Here is a 25,962-nt window from a genome sequence, read left to right on the forward strand (position 1 = left end):
GTATATAATGTTGCAGGTGTCCGCAAAATTCAGGTTTTTATTTTTATATAGATTTTTTTGGCGTTTTGTTTCTTTTTCACATTCTTCTCACAGGGTCCGTCCATCGGCTATCGTTGGCACGCAATCTTCGATCACTGGTCGTTGGCGCAACAAAGGTCAGCATCAGGCTGCCAATAACCCGGATGCACTGCGCAAATCAACACATAAACTTGAATAAAGGGATCGCGAGAAAGGTCATCTAACTTCTCGGTTACTTGTCGCTTATTTTACTGGCTTAGCCAACATGTGCAAAAGTCGTCTTGAGGAGACTGACCCTGGCGAACTAAAACATTCGCGATGAACCTTGCTGACCCATCGCGAACGTGTGATGACGACTGTCTGAGCCACAATGTTGGACTGATTATGGGATTGCACCCACGCATACATGCCTGCTGGTAAAAACATTGTCAGATTAGTGTCGTGACCACTGGGGTCAAATTCATGTCAAGCCTGTACCCCAGGTACAGGCTGGTCAAGCCGATGACATGTCCTGTGTATAGACATCTGTGGATGGCAAGAGGAAAACTAAAATAAATATTATGAGAAATAATAACAGACCTGCACGTATTTGACGATCTTGCACATCTCCACGCCCAGGTACCAGAAGCCGAAGGTGTCCTCCACGGCTGTCGGCGGCAGGCAGATCAAGATGACCATGAAGTCGGCCACAGCCAGGTTGACCAGGAAGATGTTCGTGGCAGAGCGCATGCGCGGATTGCGCCACACGGCGAAGCACACGAGACAGTTTCCACCAAGCCCTGCCACGAAGACGATGACGAAAAGGCCGATGAAAAGCCAGCCAAAGAATGCCGTGAGCAAAGGATCAACCCGAGGGTCATCGTAGTCGATGTCGCTGATGTTGGTGGAAGAGTTATCGGACTCGTCGTCGTAAAACAAATCATTCGACATGGTGGGTTTATTTAAATTGCGATTCTACTTGTTGCTGCCGTTCTGGCACCTTCTGCAGGTGCAGATGCCAAGGTATCAGGGCCAGCTACTCTTCTGCGTCTTGCTCGAACTTTCTTGCATCAACACCAGTTCTTAGTGAATACGATCCTGTGCAAGAGCACTGAACTCGTGGACAGGTCTGTTGGAGACCTTTCTGCACTAGCCTTGCCCTCATTGTTATTTCAAACAGGTTCACATGTAGTTATTTACTTCACAACCATCGCATAATTTCCTTTTAATTTCCCCTTAATCAAGCGCAAAACCTTCTGGACGCTCAATCATCGCTGCTTTCATCCAGTAATCTGTTTCTTCTGATGACGTGGCCCACGAACCTGCAAACCACAAAAACTTGGAGATAAATTTGACAGCGGAAATCGCTCATTTTCAAGAGTGGCTTCGTTTTGTCCTTGTGAACGAGTGTATGTGAGTGAGTGAGTGAGTGAGAGATGGAGGGAAGGTATGTTGCCAGGAAATAAATGCAAGCATTAGTTCTTTCTCAAAAAGTCTCCACAAAAGCAGGAATTTTTCTTTTAATGTTATTTTTATTTCCCGTTGAAACATAGTAGATCAGTACACGCACTTACATCGCACGTACATCACGTGCACACAATTACAGTAAAGAACAAAAGACGATTAATTATCAATTATGCTTAATTCGAAAATATTTATATCAAAAATTAGTTTTTATTTAACATTCATTTCCACACACTTTCACTGCTCATTGCGGTCATTGTGAGGCCACATGCACGACGTCTGGTTTACTGATGAGTAATTAATTTCACTATCAGTTAAGTTGACTGCTCGGCATTAACCGAGCTAGCAAGGGCTGTGGTGCACCGAGTGCCAGTTAGCACAAAACTGCTGCTTTGTATCCCTGTCGGCACCAATATCCAGCACAATCTTTCACTAATTTTTTTTATGTCAATAAAACTTCCAAATTAAAAATAGACAGCACGCCTATCACAATACCTAATTTTATTCCACGAATTTCCACTGGCATCTTCGATCTTGTAATCTGTAAACAACATTACATTGAGCGATGCTAGGTCTTTCTCGTTTTCTTATTTATTTTCCTTTTTTCAACATCGCTTTTTCCGAGCCTATTTCCAGATGGCTTGATCTCTCGCAGCCTGACTGTTGGCGAGAAATGTTCAAGAAGGTTTGATGAAGCGGAGGTAATAACCGCTGGAGCCACTAACCACCCGAACATGAGCAGCGCCGTGATGTCCTGACACAAAGAAACTTTGCGGTGTCGAATTAGAGGGGATGTGCAGGATTTTTGTTTTATTTTGTAAACTCCACTATAAAACAGGGGGCGACACGGGTCTCCGCTGTGCGGCCAATCGGAATAAGTGTGAAAGGGGAGAGAAGCTATAAAGAGTCTACACGAGAATCAATGCGGGTGTCTGTGTCACCCACACGGGTTCGTTTCCACGCCTACGAGAGCTAGCACGCATTTTAATTTTTTTCTTTCTCTCCAAAATACATTTTTTTCGCATAAATTTAAAAACTTGACCGTGCATGCGTTGTACAATAAAATATTTACTCACTGCTCTTTCTCATTTTCTCCCTTTTATCCTCCATTCACACCGATCATACATTTTTCAGATCCTTTTTAAACCTCACTGAAACCACATTCCTCTAACTTTTTATTTCCTCGTCCAAGTTTAATTACATTAGTTTCCTTCTCATCCGTAAAAGGGGAAAATATAACAAATTTGCTGTTTTCTCCTCAAGGTCTTGTGGGGTCCGTGTTTTTCAAATGAGTGGGTTGAGTGATGGAACTAATGTCTACAGAAACGCCTTTGGTGGACCTTTGACATAGATGTGTCAGAGTTCATCTACAGTTGTAATGCACATCTTTCTGTCCATTGTGATGTTTATAGGCTTGTGCTAGGAGAACGGTCAGGTTCTGGGAAAGAATTATTGGGGTAAGGTGGGTGACTAAAGGAAAAGCGTCTTGTCTCCAAAGTTAGAAAGCAGTTTCGAGAAACTACTTCATGTTTTCTTTACCTATGACACCTTTGCCCCCGCTCAGTAACCATGGCTTCAAGGTAAAACAACATCTGATGGATCTGGACATTGCTTGTAGTTTGGGAACAAGACCCTTGTCTTTGTATTCTCCAGCTGCCCCAGGACAGAGTCTTTCTTACCCTTTATGACTGCGACCCCAGGACAACATCGACAACTTGCATTCTGTGAGTCTGGGAGAAACACAAGTTTTTTTTTTATCCTCTGGTGCATTTGATCATCTATTGACTGATGAACGTGTGCACACACTGATTTTGTCATTTCTTCTTTCACTGTAGTTTTTTTTATATTAAAACTGAGTGTAGCTGTAATTCTGTTTTCTTACTGTGTCGATATGGGGAAATTACAAAATTATGGCTTCGGTGAGAAAACAGAACACAAGAAACTAATCGTAATTATAAAAATCATTAATTTCAAAGAGTAGTGTAACGATTGGATATTCTTGACCAACTCGAGGTCTCGAAGTAAACGTTTCACTTTTGTGATTTTCAAAGAGGGAGAACCAGAAAGAAAACAGACTTGAACAAACAGAAAGTGAAGTATCATGGTTAAATGGACATAGACATACTTTGACAACGTGTAAAAAGACGGTTAAGGCAGACATATTGACTCATAGCAAATGAGAAAAGAGTCCAAGCCCTGAACAGAAACCTCAGCCATCAGACATCCCCACCCAACCGGCAGACACAGACACTTTGAACTCAGCGCGTTCTCAAAACTTTTATGTTCGCCTCCAGCGAAGTCGTAAGTCTTCATCAGATTGCTTCGCCCTCTAGCGACAAACATTCAAATCATAAGAGAGGCAAAGAGAAGGGGAAAAAGCTTCAGCGAATCGTCTAGCCTGATAACATCCTGACTCCAGTGTCTCGTGTCACACTAAAGCCTTCAGTAACAACGACTGATGTCCGTCTGGAAGTAGAGGTTGAGAGGCGGGGAGGGATCCTTTTTCCCTCCACATCACCTAGGTGACATTTAGCAGACGACGTGGGATGAGAACCAGGAGACCCTGACCCACATGGCGAAGACACTGAGGAACACCGTGCGTGGGAGGGAAGAGGGAGGACTGGCAGAAGAAGAATGTCCTGGCTTGCGGCAACGACTGAAGACCAAGACACATTGGGGCCACTGCCGGTTGGCTGGGACGAAATGTATGGTTTCCATGACAGCCGTTGGCTACAAGTGAGTAGAAATCTGGTGGTTCTGGTGAACAAGAGCACGAAGATTGCTAAAGCTCCACCTAGGACAGTAATCTGATGCAAGTAGACAATCCACATGTCTCCTGCTCACATGGACACGACAAACATGTGCGTCCTCGGTAAACTCATATAAACTTGACAAACGCCTCCTCTGTTTGCTTAAACTTGACAAACTTATGTCTCCCTATTTGAGGAATGGAGATATATAAAATGTATAAATGAGGAATTCTTTATCGTAAACGTGAATACGTCCAGACGGCATAAACATAAACATTTTCTTTCTCTGGCCTGATCTTATTAACTGTGTGCCATGTTGGTGCAAGCTCAACAAATGTGTTTCCTCTTCTCCTAAACTTGGGATATGTGTGTTTCCTGTTTGTGTTTCTGTCAGACATGTACTATTTGCTCACCTCCGCCAGATTCTTCAGAAAAAATACTCATAAAGACCCTGAACGGGACGCGCGAGTTCTAGGATCAATCCCCGGAAATGCCAAACATACTCGTAAACAACCATAAATGTTGGTCCTTTGGGGTTTTTTTCATATGGCAGTGTTTTTAATATTCGCACTGAGTCTGCTCCACAGTGGAGAAAGCGCTTAATAAATATTATTTATCATCGTCGTTGTCCGAGGAAACGTTGACATGGTTTCTTAAGTAGTTTATCAAGTCAAAGGTTAAGTAGAAGTAACTTTCAGACAAAGTGACCTTTAACAAAGGTCTGGCCGTCGTTGATGGATGTTGGTTTCTGAAAGTCAGACCATACTGTCAGGAAATATCCTCCATACACGGCCTGTGTAATAAAGGACAACGATACAAACAATTCTCAACAAATGTCGCAAGACATTTAAAAAATTAGAAAGTGAAGGTCTATCAAGGCCTTGTTTACATCTCTGTGCTGGATCATCTTCAGCCCATTCAACAAACAATTTGCTCTGGATGCCAGACAGCAATCGTGATACGGGGGTTGTGGGATGGATGGATGGCCGAATGGCAGCAGGGATCTGGCTGCGACAGTTGCAGCATGCAGCATGCAGCACGCCAGTGTCATCAAAACCTATCGCTGAAATCAGCCTGAACGCCGCTCACGCCTAATGATATTAGCAAAACATGATATTTCCATTTCGAAAAACTCTCTAGCACTTCACGGGGAAATGTGCGTCCATTGTGGATCCTATAGCCAAGCCTTCCTCAAAGGACAAACTTGTGGAACGAAAACAGCGAGAACAACAGTTCGTCCGTCGGCGCAGCAGCCATCGTTGCCCTGCTGGTGGACATTGTTTGTCTGGACCATAACACGGAGGCAAATTTTGTTTCATTATTTCCAGTCTGTCATTAAAAGTAGAAGCGCTTAGGTGCATGGCTGCACACACTTTAAAAACAATCATCCATTATTTCGTTTATCGCGTGAACATCGTTCTCATCTTTCATGCCAGAGGCTTGGACTGAGTTGTCATTGTGTCACTGGTCTTAAAAATACAGGTACTATACTTGTCATCATTATTATTATTATTATTATTATTATTATTATTATTATTATTATTATTATTATTATTATTATTATTATTATTATTATTATTATTGCACTTGTAAAGAGCACTTTGTTCATTCAAAGAAGCTGAGAGCACTTAACATAAGGCAAAGTTATCAATGTTGCAAACCTCGACACCAGTCAAGCACCACGTGGTAGAGAAAGACAAGGAGGTGATCAGTGGTAAGTTCTGTCAGGTGACCTCATGAATGAATGAACAACGAAAGCAGAAAACGAGTTCCTGATACAAAATACTGAACGAAAAATCGAACCACCATCAATGTTATCTCTTCCAGATCCTGCCAGAGCTGCCGACAGCAAGCATGAACCGTGGACCAGACAAATGAGAGGATCTTTCGGGGATCCTTCATGATGATGATGATGATGGATGATGATGGAGGATGGATTGATTGATTGATGATTGATTGATTGATTGATGATGATGATGATGATGATGATGATGATGATGATGATGATGCACATTTATACGTCCCCAGTTAACAGTTTCAAGTTTCTTTTTGTTCTGTTTGTTTTTTAAGCTTAAATTCTTTGTTGTTTGTTTGTTTGTTTGTTTGTTTGTTTGTTTGTTTGTTTATTTAAGTTACTATGTAGGAATGGCCAGAAGATTAATAGCACACACATCTATACACGGACACGCATGTATCCTCCTCCCCAGACCTACGAACACTGAAATTCGAACTCTCAATAACTCGCTTGAGTGGTCACGTGTCAGCACCACGATGTATGAAAAGTTGAGTCGCTCGGTCAGGCCAGACTCTCACCGGTGGGAGAGGAAAGATTGGAGGACTGTCCAGAGTGGCACTAATTAAATGAAACTGATACATTTCCCCTGATCACTTCTGGCCCCTGGTCTCCATGTTGATAAGAGAACAATAAAGTAGGGATCCTCGGACCTGTCGGCCGGACTGATAACAACCTGACCTCCCATCGCGTTGATATACCGAGCTTACATTCATGTGACAGGTAGTCATGACTAGTCATTCTCAATCAAATGTTTCATATTTAACAGTTTATACCTGTTCAATATTTTACTTTATGGCTGCAGTCCTACTGGCATTAATCCGTTGGTATTAAACTGTTCACAGTATGCAGGGGTCATGAACCAGGTCAACAGATTTCTACAGGTAGATGCTGTGAACCCAGGTCAACAGCATATTTATATTGGCTTTACAGAGTTAATGCACAGTTAATGAACTGTGAGCTCAAACTAACTCTTGCATTTAGAGTGGAGAATATGATCATCGTCTAAACAGAAAAGAACATCGTGATACCAGCTCCCTTCGCTCCAAGCCCCACTGTTCATAGGGCGGCTCACATGTTGGCTCCAAATCTTCATTTTTCTTTTCTCATCCTCCATCATGTGGGCCACCCTAGTCGCAGAAAAACTCGGCTATTTAAGTGACACATTGTCAGGACATTCGTTTTGGGTGATTTTTGCACAATAAATAATGGGTGTCGGGGGGCTTTCCGACGCCAAGGCTCGCCCGGCAGGATGCGAACATGATAGAGCTGACCATGTCTTCCCAGCGCCACCGCATTTTACTCATTACCAGCCCTCCGCAAATAAATAAATAAATAAATAAAAAATAAAAACAAAAAATGAATAAAACATCGTCCAGACTCTTTACAACGAACTTTCTAACCCGCCTTCCTTCTTGTCAGCCAGGGATCCCGTAATACATTATAGCTTCCAGTTAGGGGAAGATATATTTCATCCACAACAATATTACTAAGTGTATCAATATTTGTTGATTTTTATCAAAATCCGTGTACAACACGCGTTCTTCATGTCTGTCACTGAATAATACATGTAACTCCAGCTGTTTAAAACAAGATATTATTAAACACCAGGGCGAGCAGAACATGAAACTGAAAAACTTTTTCTTTTTACTTAAAAATTGTGGCTTGGGTACATTTCCCAGTTTTCCACCAGATCAGAAAAGCTCTTTCACGTGAACCATCAACTAATACTAAGCAAAGCTTTGAACACGTGTCCCCAGGCATAACATTCACTACCAGGTCAGGGGATCACCACAGATCACGTGACTATTCAGATTTGTACTTTTTTAAATAAAGATGGAGACAACGAGACGAGAAGATAACGAGAAAAAAAAAGATTACAAAGAAATTTATCAACAGGCAGGAAAAGGCAAACAGACAGAAAGACAGCATGTCGGGTAATTGATGACTTTGGTCATCAGCGTGCTCAGTGTCTACAAGAAGTGCTCTCTACACACGGAAACTAAATTCGGTAAAAAGTGAGTGGCAAGGCTGGCGCGGCCTGGCTGCTAGGAAACAAGTTATTAAATCATACCTAATTCTACAAATTACGAATGATCAATGGCGAATGCTGCTGTGCTGCTTGTTACAGGCGCGTGGGCGGAACCGATGTTGACAGGCCGAAGACGGCGCGTGCAGTTAAGACGAGCTCCGTGCAAGTAATTAACTTTGGAAAACGAAAGCTCCACGAAATGGCAAGTCAAATGTTACACCCTTAGAAAAGTTTCTTTTTCACAAAATTGTTCCCTATCTTAGTCTAGTTTTAACTTTCTGTTCACTCACTCGCGCGTGCAAATGTCAGTGTGTGTCGATGTCTTGTCACACCATCATCGTACGTGAGTTCGGGTACTAATTACCACAGTAATTATAAACTATTTATGTTGAAATGTCCACCAGGTTCTAAATAATTGCTGCACAGAAGATGTTTGTCCGTTCTTCAAAGTAAAAGCTCGTAAATCATGGCGCTACAGAAACAAAAACAATGAATGATTTAGTGTTTTGTGTTTACTGCCGCGGGGTGCAAAACTGTTTTGTAGTGGCTGAGTACAGCTCAGTGCAAAACTATTTTTCCAGACCTGGATGAATGTACACTTTCTCTTCTCGTCAGAAACCTACAAATGCCGATGCACATGATGCTACACGATTACATCTAATTAACACATGGTCCCAACTGCTCCCATTGCCTGTGTCCTTCGCTGCGTAAATGTATCCGTGTACAATCGTGACGTCAGAATTATTTGACCTTTTTCGTTGGATATTGATACTTGTAGGCGTGTATTTAGAGAACGGAAGAACTGTATAGCCCAAGATTTAATTGAAGCGTTGCTTTGAGATTTACTCAGTCATTTGAAAAACAAAAACTATTTGCATCAAATTTTTCCTTTAAAATTCGGCTTTTTTTTTTTGTGACTGAAGTATTTTGCGAAAAATGTACCTCGTTCTTGGTAAATGTAGTCCTCCGTCGTCTAAACGATAATGTGCATTTAAGTTGAGTGCTTTGCAAAGCTGGAAGAATGTGTTTGATGAGATGCATGCATGGTACTTGCAATAGAAAACAAGTGTGTGCAAATACCGAACATTTTTTCAGATTAAAACGCTTTTCTTCCCAATCAATCTCAAAACGAGGGACTGTGATGGCAGCAACTGTTAACAGCAATGGTAGAGAGACGATTACTTTATAACTATGTTCGGCGTGAACGGTAAAGTTAGACTTCAATATACATAAAAATATACTATTCTAAGTATATAGCCTCTGTGTTTCCCCAACGATCTTGCCTACACAACGATGACAACAAAAATTCGAAATACGATCAGGAAGATTTAAGGATAGATGAAACAAAACTCCAACGACATCATGACATTGAGTTGTTAGTGTGTGTGTGTGTGTGCGTTCCATGAATAGGTCAGACTGGGGTCCCAACATCTTGGATGCTCCTTTCAAATATTTCTCCTTTGAGATACTTGTATCGATAGTACACTTTAGCAACATATCAGACGAAATTACATTTGCATGTCTTAGAAGATCTACATACTAATTATTTGGTGCATGTTTTTCGTGAGTAAAGCATCCATCCCAAATTTAGTTGTACTTCGTCCTAAACCGTTTATGTTGATGAGTTAGAATTTTAGCTTAAGTTTTTCGCATACTAGATAAATAGAATGTATTCTCAATATCTTTACGTCCATTTGTCTGATTATGAATACACAAATGTACAGAAAACAAAGCTTCAAGTTCGAAAACGATAAAACGAAAATAAATCTTTTTTAAATCGTAAAAACAAACTATAAAACATATGAACTGTTTAACATCTCTATTTATTCTCCATAAATAAAATCCTGTCTTCCAAAGCTTATTGCCTCAACAGTGGAGGAAGTAAGTAACCGTGACTCTATCAAAGAGCGAATCATTGAGACAATATTTATATTTGCTGTCATAGTTTATGTTCTCTAGCAACCATTGAAAATAAATAAGAAATTATTGACAATAATGCTGCAAACAACACTCGAGTAGAGTAAACACCTCAATCATGTCAACACACACACACATGCACAAGGTGTCGGCGTCAGGTGGTGTCCTACCTGTTGGTGGCTGAGTGCTTTCATTCCCAGTCACAAGGACCGTTAGTGTGAGATTCGAACCACGACAAACCCAAAGCCTCCAACTGCGCACTGTAACGGTCACAAACCAGCGCACGTACACACACACGAACACAGAGGCTGACTCTATGCAAGCCGGCCACACAACCTGTGAAGGCGGCGACGAGCTTTTCTGACGATTATCCACAGGAACCCGGCACTGACCCGACGGGTGGCCCACAGACGCCAGGCGGACTGACGGGTAGGTGCCAGCACCCTCTCCTCAACCTCGCTCGCCGCTGTGGTGCAGGCGGGTAGTCTAACGGAATGTGCGCGGATGCGTGCGTGCACGTGAGGGGTGGGTGGGTGTGCGTGTGTGCGCAGGCGCGCGTGCCGTGTGGCGGTTGCCCGCGCGAGAAGGACGCGTGACTGTGAAGACAACGGCGTCAGCACCTGACGTTCTCCGCCTCACGTGCGCGAGTGAAGACACGCCGCTCGCATCGCGATGTATGTAGGTGTCCGGGGGATGATATACTTGCTTGAAGCTGATTACTAGAGTAAATAAACTTTGTTGGTTTCTTGTTGACAAACATCTGTCAAACGGCTTGTTAGTCAATTGTAATCAATGACGTACAGAAGGTGTAATATGTAAAGAAAGTCCGAGTATGCTTGATTGATTATTTTCTTTATAATGATTTTAATTAATTATTGTATTGTTTAAAAATAATTACACTCAATATTCTATTTTTAAATTAATGCATTATATTATGTGGTTCGCATGTTTTAACAGTTAACATTCAAGCTGGTGAGAGGTACGGAGCTCCGAGACATTGGTGTCTAAAGGGTGCCCGGATGTTAGTGTTTGCGTGTATGCTCACGCGCACGTAAATCATATGCAAGCAGTGATCATGAACTGATATGTTTGTGGATGTTCTACCGGTCCTCTGTCAGTAAACCAGTCCTACTTCACACACTCACACAGAGGCTGGTGGATACCACAGTATCCATGATAGACCTCTAGCCCTCCGAACTTTTGTGGCAATACCCGGGTACAAGAGATTTTGCAATATTCGTAGGAACGCTGTGGAATATCCACAGACACTTTGCATCAATGTTAACTGGAGTTTTGTGTCGATGACTACAGACATTTTGCAGCAATACTCATTAACACTGTGTGGCAATACCCACAAACACTGTGGGACAATACCCACGGGTACTTTGCAAACAGAATCCTAATTAGTAAAGTTACCCCGTTGACCAAGAAAAATTCTGCTATTGGCTGAACGTGAATTGCAACATATTTTCCAAGAGGCTGACTAGGTATCCGTTGCAAGAACAACAAAAGCCTAATTTTAGCAACCTCTTTCTTTTGCTGACATATCAGTTTCAAGTGAAAACAACAAAGAAACAAGAAAAATGAGGAAATGTTAGTGAAGATCTCTTGTAATTTGTTTCCTCTTATTCTCCTTCTCTGTTTCTTTCCTTCGTTCCCTCTTTTTTCCTGGCACAGAGATCGAAAGACGCATGTTCAGCACGATGTCTTTGAACAAGTTTCTTATCTTAAGTTAATCGAGGTTTTTTTGCACTTCGCAAAAGGTAATCCCTAACTCCTTTTCAAAGTGAAAAAATAAATGTATGTCTTTATTATTTCGCAATTATTTCCCTGACCAGCGGTAGGCGAGTTATCTGTTTCTGAGCCCCAGGTGCTCTGCATTGTAAAGATTCTAAAATAAACTAATATGCCTTCCTGCCCACCTTTTATCTACACAAATGGCGTCCGTTAGCACAGATTAATTGTCAAAGGTGAGGTCAGTTTTCCTGAGTGATGTCCTTTTAATTTAGAGAGTTGTGTTTCACGAGGCTTGTGCAATATGTCACTTGCCGACAATTACTTTGTTATTATGGGAACTGTCCTCACTCTCATGCCATTCGATACAGCATCAAGCCATTTGATACAGCATGCCAGTCGAGGTTTCACACGTGGGCACGAGAGACACGTGACTGTTTTTATCTTAACATTCTCTCAGTTTTCCGTTTACTTGAAGTCTTCCCAAAGAGAAAAAAGTCGGCATATCGCCATAAGAATATATTAAATACAAATGTATAACATAAATCATAATTAATAACGTAGAATGGTATCCTTATTTCTTTTGAAATACAGAAGAAGAAAAAACCTTTAGGTTGACGAAAGATACGATGAGTAGTGTGATGAAACGTAGCAGATGCCGGGCTGTCATTTGTCCGGCGTTCACTACACTTAATTAGACTACCCATAATAGTTTTAGCATCTAAAGATGTAAGTAGACTGTCAAGATACATATACAACTACTCAAGTGAATACAAGAAGTGTAAAAACATTCAAGCCATGATCCCTGAAGTCAATAGAACTAGTGACACGAGGTCGCCATGCAAGTGGCAGTAACTGTGACAGTAAAGGAACAGCGAGAGTTGTCTGCTGTACCCTGATGACATGGCCGATAAGAAGCCACGTGACGTGGAGGTCTGTAGAGGAACAACAACAGCAGCAACCGTCGCCCACGTGGTGGAGCGCGTGGGCATCGCCGCTCCTGCAGAGCAGGTGGCCAGGGCGCCGACCGCCAACAACAAAAGCCAGAAGCGAGGCTGAGAGGTTGGAGTCTGGACAAGTCATCACAGCCATTGTGACAATGATGTCCCAGGGCACTCCCTTCACGGCAACAAGCATTGTTTGTGTCCTCAGTCCACCTGTGCCCGACTTTTTTCTCCTCTTTTCTCTCTCTCTCTCGCGTTCTACTTCTGCTTTTTGTACTTTTGATTAGTCCTGTTGTGTATTGAGTATACTCATTAATCCTCTTATTTTCCCGATACACAGGTGGCTATGCCGTTGGTCTCGTGGTTCAGCTCAGTAACATTCTACACTTTCATTCGTTCCTACCCACTGTTATGTTTGTGAGAGTACAGTGCAAGTCTCAAAATTTGTTTCAAACATTACCGTGAGAGGACTGCCCACACGTTGATGTTTCATCTTTAGTTGGCCACAGACATGTACTTTATACTTTTATTATTCTTTATGACAAAGATGTAAAGATAGAAGCGACTGTTTCTTCCCCAGGGAGGTTGGCTGATCTACTCCACTCTTCTCATTCAAACACAGATCATAGTTTCCCAGGGAGCTCAACAAACTAATATGTTGAGGACCTTCTCTGTCAAGATCGTGCAACACAAAGAGAAAAGGACCGTTAAAACAAAGAAAGTTTGAGGTTCATGAAAAAACAATAAGATAAGATGGAAAATAAGATAGAAGGAATAAGCACAAAACAAAGTTGAAGCTAAAAGTGTACACAAAGAAACATAATCAGAGTTAAAGATTGAAAAGTTAAACCTCCACACACACAAATCAAATCACGATCCGAACCGTCTTATTTTTTTAACAAATAAGGGGAACGACAAAGAAAAAATATCTTTTCTATTCTGAGCATCATGCTCAAGCACTAAAATGGAGAAAACATCGATTGGCAGGTGTGCTAGTAGGAAAGGCTTTGACACGCTATGTTGAATCCACGAAAGCTGCCATGTTTTTACGAGGGACAGAGACATCTCCCATAATTAAGTTCTAATGACCATCAGTCCGCAGCCAGAGAGCACGTGAGTGATTAGGAAGGCCTCGTTCGTGTGGTTTTAGAAGACACTTAGGCAATGGAGACAGTTTGAAATGGCCAAAGAGGACCAGAGAGGACCAGAGAGGACCAGAAGACAGACCAGAGAGGGCAAGAGAGGACAAGAGAAGGCCAGATGGCAACAGGCGACAACAGCAGCGATGACAGGTGTGAATGTTGTATACAGTTGAGTTTGGCGGCTGGACAGGGAGGAAACATCTGAGGCCATGTCACACCCGGTCGGATTATGAGTCGTGGATAGAGTTAGTCCCTGGTCTGTGTCTGGTTGGGTCTTCATCTCTGTTCACGCTGGCTAATTGATGATTGGTTGAAGGACACTAGTGTGCGTTCGTCCAATGCCATTCAAGGGGAGCATGGGCTTCTGTACACTTCTCAGCCTATCGTCAGTGAAAGGAGCACTTGGCTGAGTTTTTCTTCAACGCCAAGGGGGCCTTTTTTGAAGACAAAGACTTGAGCCAGGAGATCGAATACTGTGGAGAAAGTCAACAAGCTTAGGTAAGAGAACCTTGACACAGAGGACAGCAATTCACCTACGACAGACCATGAAGACTCCAGCTGTTGTCGTGAACCTCCAAGGACTACTGCCAGAGACACAAGTTTTTCTCCACATCCGGTAGGAGAAGTCTCTGTTCTCAGAGAAGAAAAGGTCTGTGTAATTGCCTGCGCTCCAAGGCACCAAGGCGGGAGGACTACGACAAATGTAGGCTGGTCTTGTCATTGTTCCTCCTGGCGGGTGCTACAACAGTGTATAACAATGTCGTCAAGTGGACAAGCAGTCATTGGAGAAAAGTCGAAAGGTCGCTGGACTGAGACAGCGCTCGGTGTCCGTGTCGCCGGGGGAGCAGTCGTCACTCCGTGACATGGTTCTGATGGTGGACTGTCGGGTGGGGCTACGAGTTTCAAATGCACAGAGCAAGATTTTAGGGACTTACATCATGTAAGGAAACAACAGATGAAACATTGTCAGCCCTTACTGATTGTCTTTGATGATCAGAACCCAATCATCACCACCACCATCCTGGTTAGACACCACCACCACAACGACCGTATCGACAAAATGTACACCAGAGAAAGCTACATCATCAAACATGGAGTCCACCCAGCAACCACTCGTGTTATTGGTGCCATCAGCAAGACCATTTCATTGCTACCTTCCCACACAAAAAAGAAATAGGTTTTAGAGGTTTTGCAACATCTAACAACACTCTACTATCTTCACTTCAAACACACCAAGGTACAGAAACGGACATCCAGGTTTGACCATGTGAGATTTGATAACTCGGACAGTAGGCATTCGTCATGGTTTGGTTTCCAAAAAAACTACTGTTACTCCTTCTCTATCTTGTCGACCTTCTACCGGCGAGGTAGAAAACCTTTTCACTGGCTTGAGTAAATATTGATTCCCCATATTTCACCGGCTCTGTTGATTCTCGTATCACAGATGGTGACCCAGTATGTGATGAGATTCTCTTACTCTGAGTGTGTAAACATCGCGCAGGGTTCAAACGAGGTCACAAACAGCAGAAAAACCATGACTAGTATCGAAAACACCACAGCTACAAATAAATCCTTCAAAACCATTTTAGTTCCAGAAATCTGACCCTGTATGTGAGAAAGTGGTATAACAGTTCACGCCCCTAAATCGTCTGTTTTTAGCAGTAATATCCTCTTTCGTCTATCAATGTACAAAGAGGAGCATCGCTGAAAAATCGCAGGTCCAGTTACATCACGTGAATCGGTGTGGATTGCTTCTCGTAATAAAATATTTGGTGAATACACGGTTGCTCACAACACTTTTAAAAGAATTATTCCTTTTTTTCTGATGGTCAGGTATTCACAAAATGTTATAAACTCTTATCTTCTTAGGGAATACGTCCCTGGCTCTTCTCTTCTCTTCTCTCCAAGTCACAACGATAGTAGTCATCACAGATGTTGAGGATGACGAGGCTGTCTTCGACAAGAATCGTAATTCACGGATCTTGTGTTTAATTTGACCCCAAACTTCTCGGGAGATCAAATTTTTGAGACCAAGGCGGTGCTTGACACGAACGCAAACATCCAAACAGACTGTCAGGGAATAAAATTACTTTTCCAACATCTACCCTTGACGGATACCTCCTGTTCATGATAAATAATACTCTCTACCGTTTGTATCTCAAGAACAAACTGAAAAAAGGTACTTGTGATGCTAGAAATGGATATTATTCAACTTTCACCTCTACTGATATTACAAGATGTTAAGGAAATCTTTCTTGTAAAGACCAATGACTCTACCGCTGTAAATCTCTCACAGGAAGCACCTCGCCCGGTCCTCCACTCACTCCCAAAGATGTTTCCCAGAGAAAAACGACACTCAACAACGGAAACAGTCTTTACTCGTCTGGGGAATCGACAAATTTCAACGGTACATTGACGGGGGATGAAGTTTCATCGTGGAATAATTGCGTGACTGAGCAGTGGTGAGAGAAGAAGTTGGGATTCCTGGATAGAAAGGCGCAGAGGAAGGACGGACGTGGAGAGAAGAGATTCCAGAAATGAAAAGATTCCTTGCCAAGACACGGTATAGAGCGGAAACTGTTTTTTTTTAAATGTAAATAATTATTTTTGTAAAACTTTCATAAGCAGTTGTAAAATCATCAATTCTGGTGAGTCCTGGTACAAACAAAAGTTAGAAAATTTACCGTTGCTAGATATTCAAAGAAGTATAAGATTTTCAGGAATCATTTGTGGGAAGAACTACAAGAAGCTTTGTTGCCAAGATGCGGAGCGTGCACACTGTGGGAAAGGGTGTCCTTCGAGAGGAGCGTTTACCACCACCACCACCTCTACCACCACCACCACCACCTCTACCACCACTACCACCACCGGTCCCGGTGTCCGCCAAGGACCGACACATCGACACGGATAAGACTCCCGGGCGACGAGTGTTTCTCATGGGATTGCAATCAACTGTGAAAAGTCCAGGAAGCGTTGCCTCTCTTTCGAGAGACTGGACGCGATTGGATGGCGGGTGAATACGTCACTAACTGTGTTAGCAAGAAAAACGAGAACTTCTCTAGGTTTCCGAGGACCACGAGAGCTGTAAGTAAATTCGAGCATTTCATATACCTCCGGACACAGTTCTGGTGACAGAATATTACAGTGACTGTAAGTAAGTTTGGCTGTTGCTGATAACACCCGGCTGCACACCCGGCGTCAGACGAGTACCTTGACTTGTACAGTGCATTGACTTCTGGTCTGTAAGGATGTCAAGGAGTGAGTGAAGTGTAGAGTGGAATTTGCAAGTTTTTCGGAACAGATATTATATATATTTTATCTTTTGTGGAAGACGATTACTTCTAACTTTGGTCTTTTTGGTTTTATTTTTTTATTATTATTATTATTATTATTATTATTATTATTATTATTATTATCATCATCATCATCATCATCATCATCATCATCATCTTGGTTTTCTAAGCTAGGTAACCAAAGCAAATATTTTTCACAATAAGAGAAGGAACATGGGGAGTCCATGTACAGATGTTTTGTTGTTTGTTTGAGTGAAGGAACACGTGTCAGTGACGAAGTGGATGTCTGTGTGGTGTGTCCTCCACAGCCTGGCCCTGACAAAGGTTCCAACGGATGGCTTCTAGCCTCCAGGTTTGCAGTTGAGCAGATGGGCTTGTGGGACTGGATGGTTTGGGTCAGTGGCTTGTTGTTTTGTTTATTATGAGAAAGATGCATCGTTGTCTGGTTATACACAGTTCATTTTGTCCTTTTCTTTGCTGTAGATTTACAGAGAAAATAGAGTTTCTTGCTTTTTTCTAGTACAGGGAGGTCAAGGTACAAGGGATGGGAGGAGGATTATTTTCATCGTCATTTAATTTTGTCATCGCATCTATGAATGAAACAACCACAGACATTATCTGCCCTTGTGGTGATGTTTCTGTTTGAACTCTCCTGGACCTGTCTGCTGCATTTGACACTACTGACCACTCTCTGCTCCTTCACACCCTCTAGGGGATTTCTGGACCTGGACTAGCGTGGTTCAACTCCTATCTCGCTGATAGGACACAGACTGTTTGCTCGTCAGTCTGCCCAATCATCAAGGTGGGCGAAACCTTCATCACCCTCGCCTCATCCATCAAGAATGTGACATTTACTGTCACTGCAGACATGACTCTTGATAAATAAGTTACAGCTGTCTGTCAGTCTGTCTATTACGATAAACAAGTTACAACTGTTTGAACTTCTCTTTCCCCGAGTCCCAGCCAGACAACTCCGCTCCTCATCTGATGACCACCTCCTGACTCCTCCTGTCACCAGAACAACAACACATGGCCGCAGTCATCTGCCACACAGCCGGAAGTGTGTGTCGGTATTGCGGTAACACCGGGGCAGCGACACAGCAACATCGTGGCAAAACCAGTGCAACACCGGGGGCAGCACCAAACACTTCTCCACCTCGCGTGCAACGAATGACAACAGTAACGATAACTCGGATTCCCAAGGGGAGGACAATCCGGCCGAGGGTAATCGTGCCGCCAGTTCTCATTAAAACGCGCGTGCTGCAAAGTCCCAAGTGCAACCTGTCATCCGTTTTTCTCTCCTTCCTCTCTCCACCAGTCAATCCGTACCTCAGGACTGGCTTTTTTTCCGTTATTTGACGTCATTTCCCCCGGATTCCTCCGTCGCGCTCCCTAGGGGAGAAGTGGGATGCCGTGAAGCTGTGTTCTGAAGCTGACGCCTGCTTCTGTATTCTGTATCCTCTTCCATTAACTTCTTCGACCTCGGCGTGCTGCGCAAATGTCTTCCGACACCTTCACGTTTACATCAAGACGATGAAGGGTTTCTCTGTAACTCTCGCTGAAATCTTCTTTACAACTTATTTACATCTACATGTCTTGGGTATCATCATGTCGCTTCTTCCTTCCTTTTTATTTCTCGGATGTTTGCAGTGCACTTCTTCTAGTCTAGCTCGTGCTTGCAATACCCTTCTTGTTTCCTCGCGGGTGTGTGCAATACGGGTGTCCGCTGTTTACTTATTACTTCCCATCAAATGGCATTGATGACTGTTGTAGCATCGGGTATTAAGTGATATTAGTCATGTACTAGCAGCCATCACAGTTTGCACCTGTAGGGTAGGGGCAGGGCCGTGCTTAGGGGCAGGCAGACGAGGCATCTGCCTAGGGCCCCGCACATTTCATTAAATAACAACCGTGGCGATCGTGGTGTCAAGGGCCCCACACATACCCTATGCCTCGGGCCCCGCGGGGGGTAAGAACGGGCCTGGGTAGGGGGTTGGGTGTTGTGGGTGCTGGGATAAGACTTGGGATAGAGTAGTTCCTACATCGCAGACGAATGTAAAAGACAGGATTACAGAGTGTGTAAAGGAACAAAGCGATGCTCTTACTGTGCAGTACAATGCATCATCAACTCTCACCTGACAGCATTGAACTCCGGATCACGTGACAGTCTGGGCCATGGAAACACTGATGATGTCACCCACAGTGTCTTGCGGCTCAACTGTAGGGTGGCCAGGCTGGTGCCAGGTCCCCTGCGATAATGGCGATGATGGCGATGATGGTGACGATGGCGATGATGGCGGTGCTGCGAAACACAGCAGATCATCGTAGTAAGTAAATATTGGAGAAAGTTGTGTCCAAAACACAAGTGAAGGGGATTTGTTTTAATAAAGGGACTTAAGGTAAAAGTTTTTCTCTTCGAGCAGCCAGCACTGGTTTTAATTAACGGTAGACATTCAGATTATTATATACAAAGGTCGCCACCCTCGTGGGCTACCAAGAAGCCCCCTGGCAATAACGACGAGATGGAAGAGGGCCTGGTGACCCGGGGTGACACGTACTCTAAGAGCGTCAATCCGGGTACGTGAATGGACTACCCACACCATGCAAGCCCTGCTTACTCCCGCTCAAGACGAACTTAAATGAAGTCAGCGGCTGTCTATAAAGCTCTCTCACACCCCTGACGATCAGTTCTTTTGATGTCAGCTGATGTCAGTCAAGGGAGGACTGGATGAACGAATGAATGGTGACGTCACACATCACAGTAACTCTCGCTCTCACCTTCTACAGATGTCACATGTGCACCCGTAAATTCCTACTTCACGTTTTAACATGCAACTGCCTTTTACCGGCATCGTACAATATCTTTGTTGAATTAATATATTCTACTGTTATTTAGATATTCTCGGACATTCACACGGCAGTCTCGATGTATACGGGTGTACATACACACATACATATATATACTCACAGTTTCAGGAGGCGTGAGCGAGTGCAGTGTAACCAGTTTCAGCTACCTCTTGAGAATTTTCGGGTACAAGATGGCGGATGTGTTACTATTCACCTGTCAGCCTGAGATATTTTTATTTTATAACATTTTTTATACAGTATGTAATGGCCCTGTGCACCCTTACCCCGAATGGCACCCGCTCGTGATCTATGCGCGAGTTGTGTAAGATTTCGTTTATCCTTTTCCATTCAAGAGACCTGCACTCGGGTAAAAAAGGACGGGAGAAAAGTTTGACTTGTAAATCAACTGTCACCTTTTTCCCAGGTGACAAAGAAGACAAAGTTTATGCGAGTCCCCTTCTATCCCCTCCACCCAAGAAAGCTGTGCGTGCTGACACTCGGGTGGGCATGTGTCTTGCTGTCACACTCCTCGCTTTTTGTCAACCCGACCTTGCACCCCACACACCCGACACTCGTCTGATAAGCCCACAAGGTTTCTGATTTCACTTTGTGTTGACCTATGTTGTTGTCCGGAGAAAAGACAGGTAGGGTAGACTTCTCCTTACTTACTGCAGCATAATGCACCCGGTTTGACAGTCATCGACAAGCAAACAGGAGTCGAACAGACCAGCAAACAAACAGCTGCTCACAGACTGGAGTGAAGGCGACTTTCAGGATGTGTTCTCTCTCTCCCTGGCCTTCATAGATAAGGGTGGACAAACAGCTTGTAACTGTAGAAATTTGTTTTGATGTTAGTCCTGCCATGGTCCGGGTACAAATTATATTTTATATTAATTATATTTCGCAACAACCCGCAGCTCTGTCCACCTACATTATTTCTGTCTCACGGATACTCTAGAGACAAGCAGCTGCGCCTGTCCCTCCGTGTGATGAACTTTTGGTGACATTCGTTTACCTTGGCTGTCTGAAACACTTCCTTCGAAGCTGAGAAATGCATCATCAGGGCAAGAATTTCAACATCGGGTGCCCCACATTTGACTGTCTGTCCGCGTGTGTTCTGAGTGTAAACTAACGAAGAACGTTTTTGTGCTATAAATATATATCTTGTGTGTTTTTGTTTACTGTTATTATCTTTCAGATACTAATCCCTAGTGATTAACTTTATGACAAAAAGTCCTCTAAGACTAACCTTCAATAGAAGTCTAGGGTGGTGAGGTAGGTAGTTATCTTGAACTTGACTGTTGACTGAACAAATGAACACACAACCTTTCGCCCGCAATCCCTGAACTTCAGACATCCGCCATGCTCGAGCTGCAAGCTGACTTTCATAATCATAAAGGTCAGAGGTGGCAAGCTTGACAACAATGGAACTCTTAAGTTTACAGTTGACAGTAACAGTTTACTGCGTGGTAAGTGCGCGCTGACAAACACACAAACACACACACACACGTGCGAGAGCGGATTAGGGGGAAGGGGACCACAGGAGGGTTGGAGTCAGAAATGATTTACAGTTTTGTATTGTGATGGTGCAATGGGTGGGTTGACAGAAGGATACAACGAGGACGAGCGTGACATGTGTAACGAATTAAGTGCGTGTGAGGCGGCAAACATCTACGCAATGCGCACGCGCAGAAAAATAGCCCCCTGCTGTGACCTGTGACCTGTGGCCTGACCCTAAGGCGCCAGCTGTAATGTCAATGGCGTAGGAAGATGCTCGGATTTGTGTTTGTGTGTATTGGAGGGTTCGGGGGAGGATGCAAACTCCATGCTGACAGTGAACGACGTTCACGTTCTTGTCCCTTCAGTATTTTTTAGGTGGGCAGCTGCTTCCTTCCCGCTTTCCGATCCTCCCCTTGGCTCCTGCGTCACTGAAGGTTTGTGTGGTGGGAGTGGAAAAGACAAGTTTCAATATTTTTTTTTTTTTGTTCTCAACATATTATCCTGACAAACACGCTTTGTGTGGGTGTTGGATTGTGGAAAGGAGGCGAGGAAATTTTTGCATCCTTATCTCCGTTTCACAAGTCTAAATGTGTTAGAGTGCTTTTATTGTTGTTACCTTTAGCTGTTTACTTTATTTGTCGCCTTCCTTTCTATGTGTGCAACCAAAATGCAAGTTACCCGGATGTTTCAGCTTGTATGAATGACTTCACACTGCAGTTACGAGTAATAAAAACCACGCAGTGTTGTATATATTTCATATTTATAGCGATTTTAAAATCTCTGACCTTGTGTCTGATTGTTTTGAATTGGATTTTTTAAACAACACTGTGAATGTGGACTGAACATGGATGGCAAAAAATTATCGTTGGTAACCTTGACTTTCAATTACAATATTATACAGACACAAGAAAAAAATGCAATTGCATTGACACCCAGCTATAGCTGAGTTGCTTTTTGAAGAAAACCTAACATACTTCGAGGACGACCATTGGACAAAGCTTGTTTATTATTTTTGTACGAAACTTTAGCCAGGCATGATCAAAGGTCACTTAGGAAAGAGGTTAAAATTTTATTTCCATGTGACCTCACGAAGTATGTTCCTTTAAGGAAATGTGAATGGTGTACCAACGTGACGTAGTACACTGTGTGATGTTGACTGCTGGCAATGCTGTGAATGATGTACCAACGTGACGTAGTACACTGTTATCAACGCTCGTTTGATCGCAGGTGCAAATCGTAACGAATAATTAATTAAAGGATGGGTTTTGAAATATACAGGATAGGTTCATATATCCACTGATATCTGAAAAAAGCAAACAGTTGAGGCTGGTCGTTAAAGCCCTCGCAGTGACCCAGCCTTGGGTGACGTCACACTTCAGGCCAGCAGGATGTGCTCTTCTAAACACATTTTTTAAATTCACTGGGATTTGAAAAATGACTGCTATATGTTCCATTTACATGGAGGCAACTTTGAATTACATTTCAGTACTGACTTGTGTTAGTTAATTATGTGTTGTCACTGTGCTCGATGTGTGTGTGACTCACTGTAATAATGAGTATTCCATACTCAAGTACTTTCCACTTCCACAGAGTCTCAAGGTGTTCACAAACAAACTGCAGATGGGAATAAATTATAGTAGATGGTAAGCCTACGAGCCATATCGTTTGCATCGACCGCCTTCTTACTTCTCGCACGAGCGATGCACAGAAGGAAACACGAGCAGAGAGCGCAGTGGAGAAGTAATCCGAGATTTAGTGAAGGTGTGTTCGATGCTGAGCTTACAGATGCTGATAAACAGCGCTTAAAGATTTACTGCAGCGCAATTTTTTTATTATTTTGTTGTTGTTGCTTTTTTTGTTTGTTTGTTTTTGTTTGTTTGTTAGTTTTTTGTTGTTTTTTTTTGTTGTTTTTTTTTTTGTTTTGTTTTTTTTGTGATAGCCTGAGCTCTGTAAAGATAGTATTTCCCCAATCAAAATAAACATCCGTTCTTTCTTGAAATATAAATAGGCCTGTAAACACTATGCAGAGGTCATAAAAAGGTGAAGTCTGTGGTCACTATTGTCCACGAGACACCAGATTGTGGTTTCCGCTCCCTAATCAGTTCTATCCTCAATGTAAGTCTGTCTACGCTCGTTTCCAATGTCGGTGTTGTGGACCTCTTTCTGTAAATTGTGGTCTTTTGGACTTTTTCTGTGGATGGTGGTGTTTATAAGCCCACAGCTCCAGAAGGAATGGAAGGATGCCCACTCAGATTTTGTGGAAATGTCATCTTGTACAGCTTCCCCAGCCATTGGAAAAGCATTTCGCACTGTAGTAGACCCAATAAGAAGTTGTCAGGAAAGAAGACCCTTCAGCCTTGAAGTATTTAGCAGTGCACGCTTCATCAAAGCGCCATTTGGCGGCTCGAAGCTGAGTAGAGAGAACATCAGTCGAGCCGATACCGAGTAACTGATCTCTGCCATCGTCTGCGCCGTTAACGAGATCCGAGGGCAAATAATCTGGCTGACGTCACTCCACGAGGTGCAGATGACTGTTTATCACCCACTTGTACTTCGACAGCGGTTTGGGTTGTTGTTGTTGTTTTTGTTTTATTTTGTTTTGTCTTTTTTTTTCTTTTCTTGTTTTTTTTGTTTTTGTTTTATTTTGTTTTTGGTTGTTTTGTTGTTGTTGGTTTTTTTTTTGGGGGGGGGGCTTGTTTGCTTGTTGTTGTTTTTTTGTGGGTTTTTTTGGTAATTAGCCTTCTGGTTATTTAATTTTTACTTTAAAGCTGCTATTAATGTCACTGATCACACTGTCATGTCTAAATCTCTCCATGGGTAAAAATACCCCCCGTGCTTATAAACAAAATGTTTTCAAATGTTGGCCTGAGGTCAGACCGGACATCAGTACATAGGTGTGAATGCATCCCGTAAACACTCTAAGGTTTCTTGTTTAAACAAGTTTTTGCTGTTGCTTGACAACGAAATTCTTAATGTGAGCAATCCACTCTAAGTGTTGAATATAAAACATTTTAACCCTTGTTCTTGGAGCTGGATGAAGACTGTAAGGTTGTATTATCCTGAGCAGTTTATTGACGACGGTGGCCATGAGCATTAACCCTTCTGTCTCTCGTTTGCACGTTGCATTAATAATGTGTTGAAACCATTTGTGTCTTGCCGACCCTGGTGGACCTGTCCTTTCTCTGTCTCTTCGTGTGAGGGAGGTCGATAAAGTGCGATGCTTCAGATGCTTCCAGGACAAACTGCTTCTTTTGAAGTCCCGCCAGTTCATTTTGTGCTGTTTCCTTGAGATTAGAGTCGTGTGGCACTTACACTGAATTACCTTCCCCTTCTTCTGGCTTGTTGTCCTGGGTCTTGGGTCAGTTACTTCTGCAGTTTACTGCTTCCTCGAACAAACAAACAGTAATCCCGGATTGAGAGACACACGGCTGCACTCACTGGCTGTCCTTGATGTCTTTGCTGTAAAGACAAGTTCCCACTCCCAGGTTTGGAACTCTACCTCATGTGTTTCCCGTTTTGTGGTTTTTGAATTTCTTTCTGTCGACTGGGTGTTCCATAAAGTCATGTGACACTTGACTACTTTTGTGAGTTTAGGACAAGGCAGATAGTCCACTTGTATTGTGCTTTTCATGCAGGACTATTCCTTTTGCCCTGCATTTCTTCGGTGTTACTTTGGAAATTGATATCCTATTGAATACCATTAAATCAAACAGGGATGAACAAATAGCTAAAAAACATAATTTTTTCCATCATCACACCTCTTGTTCACTTCTCTATGGGACATTCACAGCTCCTTTGACCTTGTTTGTCTTGTGCTACCAACTTTCAGACTCTCCGATCTTTGAGTTAAATGGTTTGAACCCTTGTATTACTACGTGACACTCACGTGGTTACTACGTAGTACCGAGCAGTTCCCATCTCGTGCCTCTTTGCCACTTTTGAACAAAGGCATCCTTGCAGGCGACAACCAGAAGATGACTAACATCCAGAATACTCATTAAGCACTCAATTAGTGAACCGGAAATCGATTTTCTAATCTGTTATCCTTGGCTGCTGCTGTTGTTTGTACGCTGTCTTCATCGAGACATGATGCCATGAGCACTTTCAACAATCTTGCTGCTCTCAGCAGTCAAAATGAAAACAAACTTAGCAAATAACTCTCAGATAATGATTGGACAACAGGGCCACCCGATTTGCAGGTAAGAATCACGAAAGACAGAGAAAGTTTGAGCAGAACTGCACACCCGTGAAGTAATCCGCTTAAAGTTTTGACGAGAGCAGCAGCATGTGTACACCAGACGATGTGTTGGTGTGGTAAAGTCCTTTCATGATGGAAAAATGATTCAGCATGCTTGAATGCACATCGTCACACATGAAAATAAGTGCACTTAGTGTACGGACAGGCGCCGGTAATTCGAGCTGCTGGTCTCACACGCAACAGGCGGTCAGTCAACCGTGGCCGTGTGACAGGAACTTGCAATAGTCGGTGACAGTCGTCACTCAACGGACTCGTGTGTGGCACAGCTAAGGAGCAAGTGGAGGTCCTGTTG

The 25,962-nt window shown here is 43.0% G+C and overlaps 1 protein-coding gene across 1 annotated transcript; it reads right to left on the minus strand.

The window, feature by feature from the left end:
* Positions 1–947: 947 nt before the first annotated feature.
* LOC112573619 lies at positions 948–22,095 on the minus strand. Its single transcript, XM_025254154.1, has 3 exons — positions 21,162–22,095; positions 19,201–19,367; positions 948–1,319 (listed from the first exon to the last, which is right to left on the minus strand). The coding sequence occupies exons 1-3, from the start codon at positions 21,267–21,269 to the stop codon at positions 1,262–1,264; spliced, it is 333 nt and encodes a 110-aa protein (XP_025109939.1). The 5' UTR covers positions 21,270–22,095; the 3' UTR covers positions 948–1,261.
* Positions 22,096–25,962: the final 3,867 nt, after the last annotated feature.

Source organism: Pomacea canaliculata, linkage group LG10 (genome assembly GCF_003073045.1).
Source record: "Pomacea canaliculata isolate SZHN2017 linkage group LG10, ASM307304v1, whole genome shotgun sequence".
Lineage (NCBI taxonomy): Eukaryota > Metazoa > Mollusca > Gastropoda > Architaenioglossa > Ampullariidae > Pomacea > Pomacea canaliculata.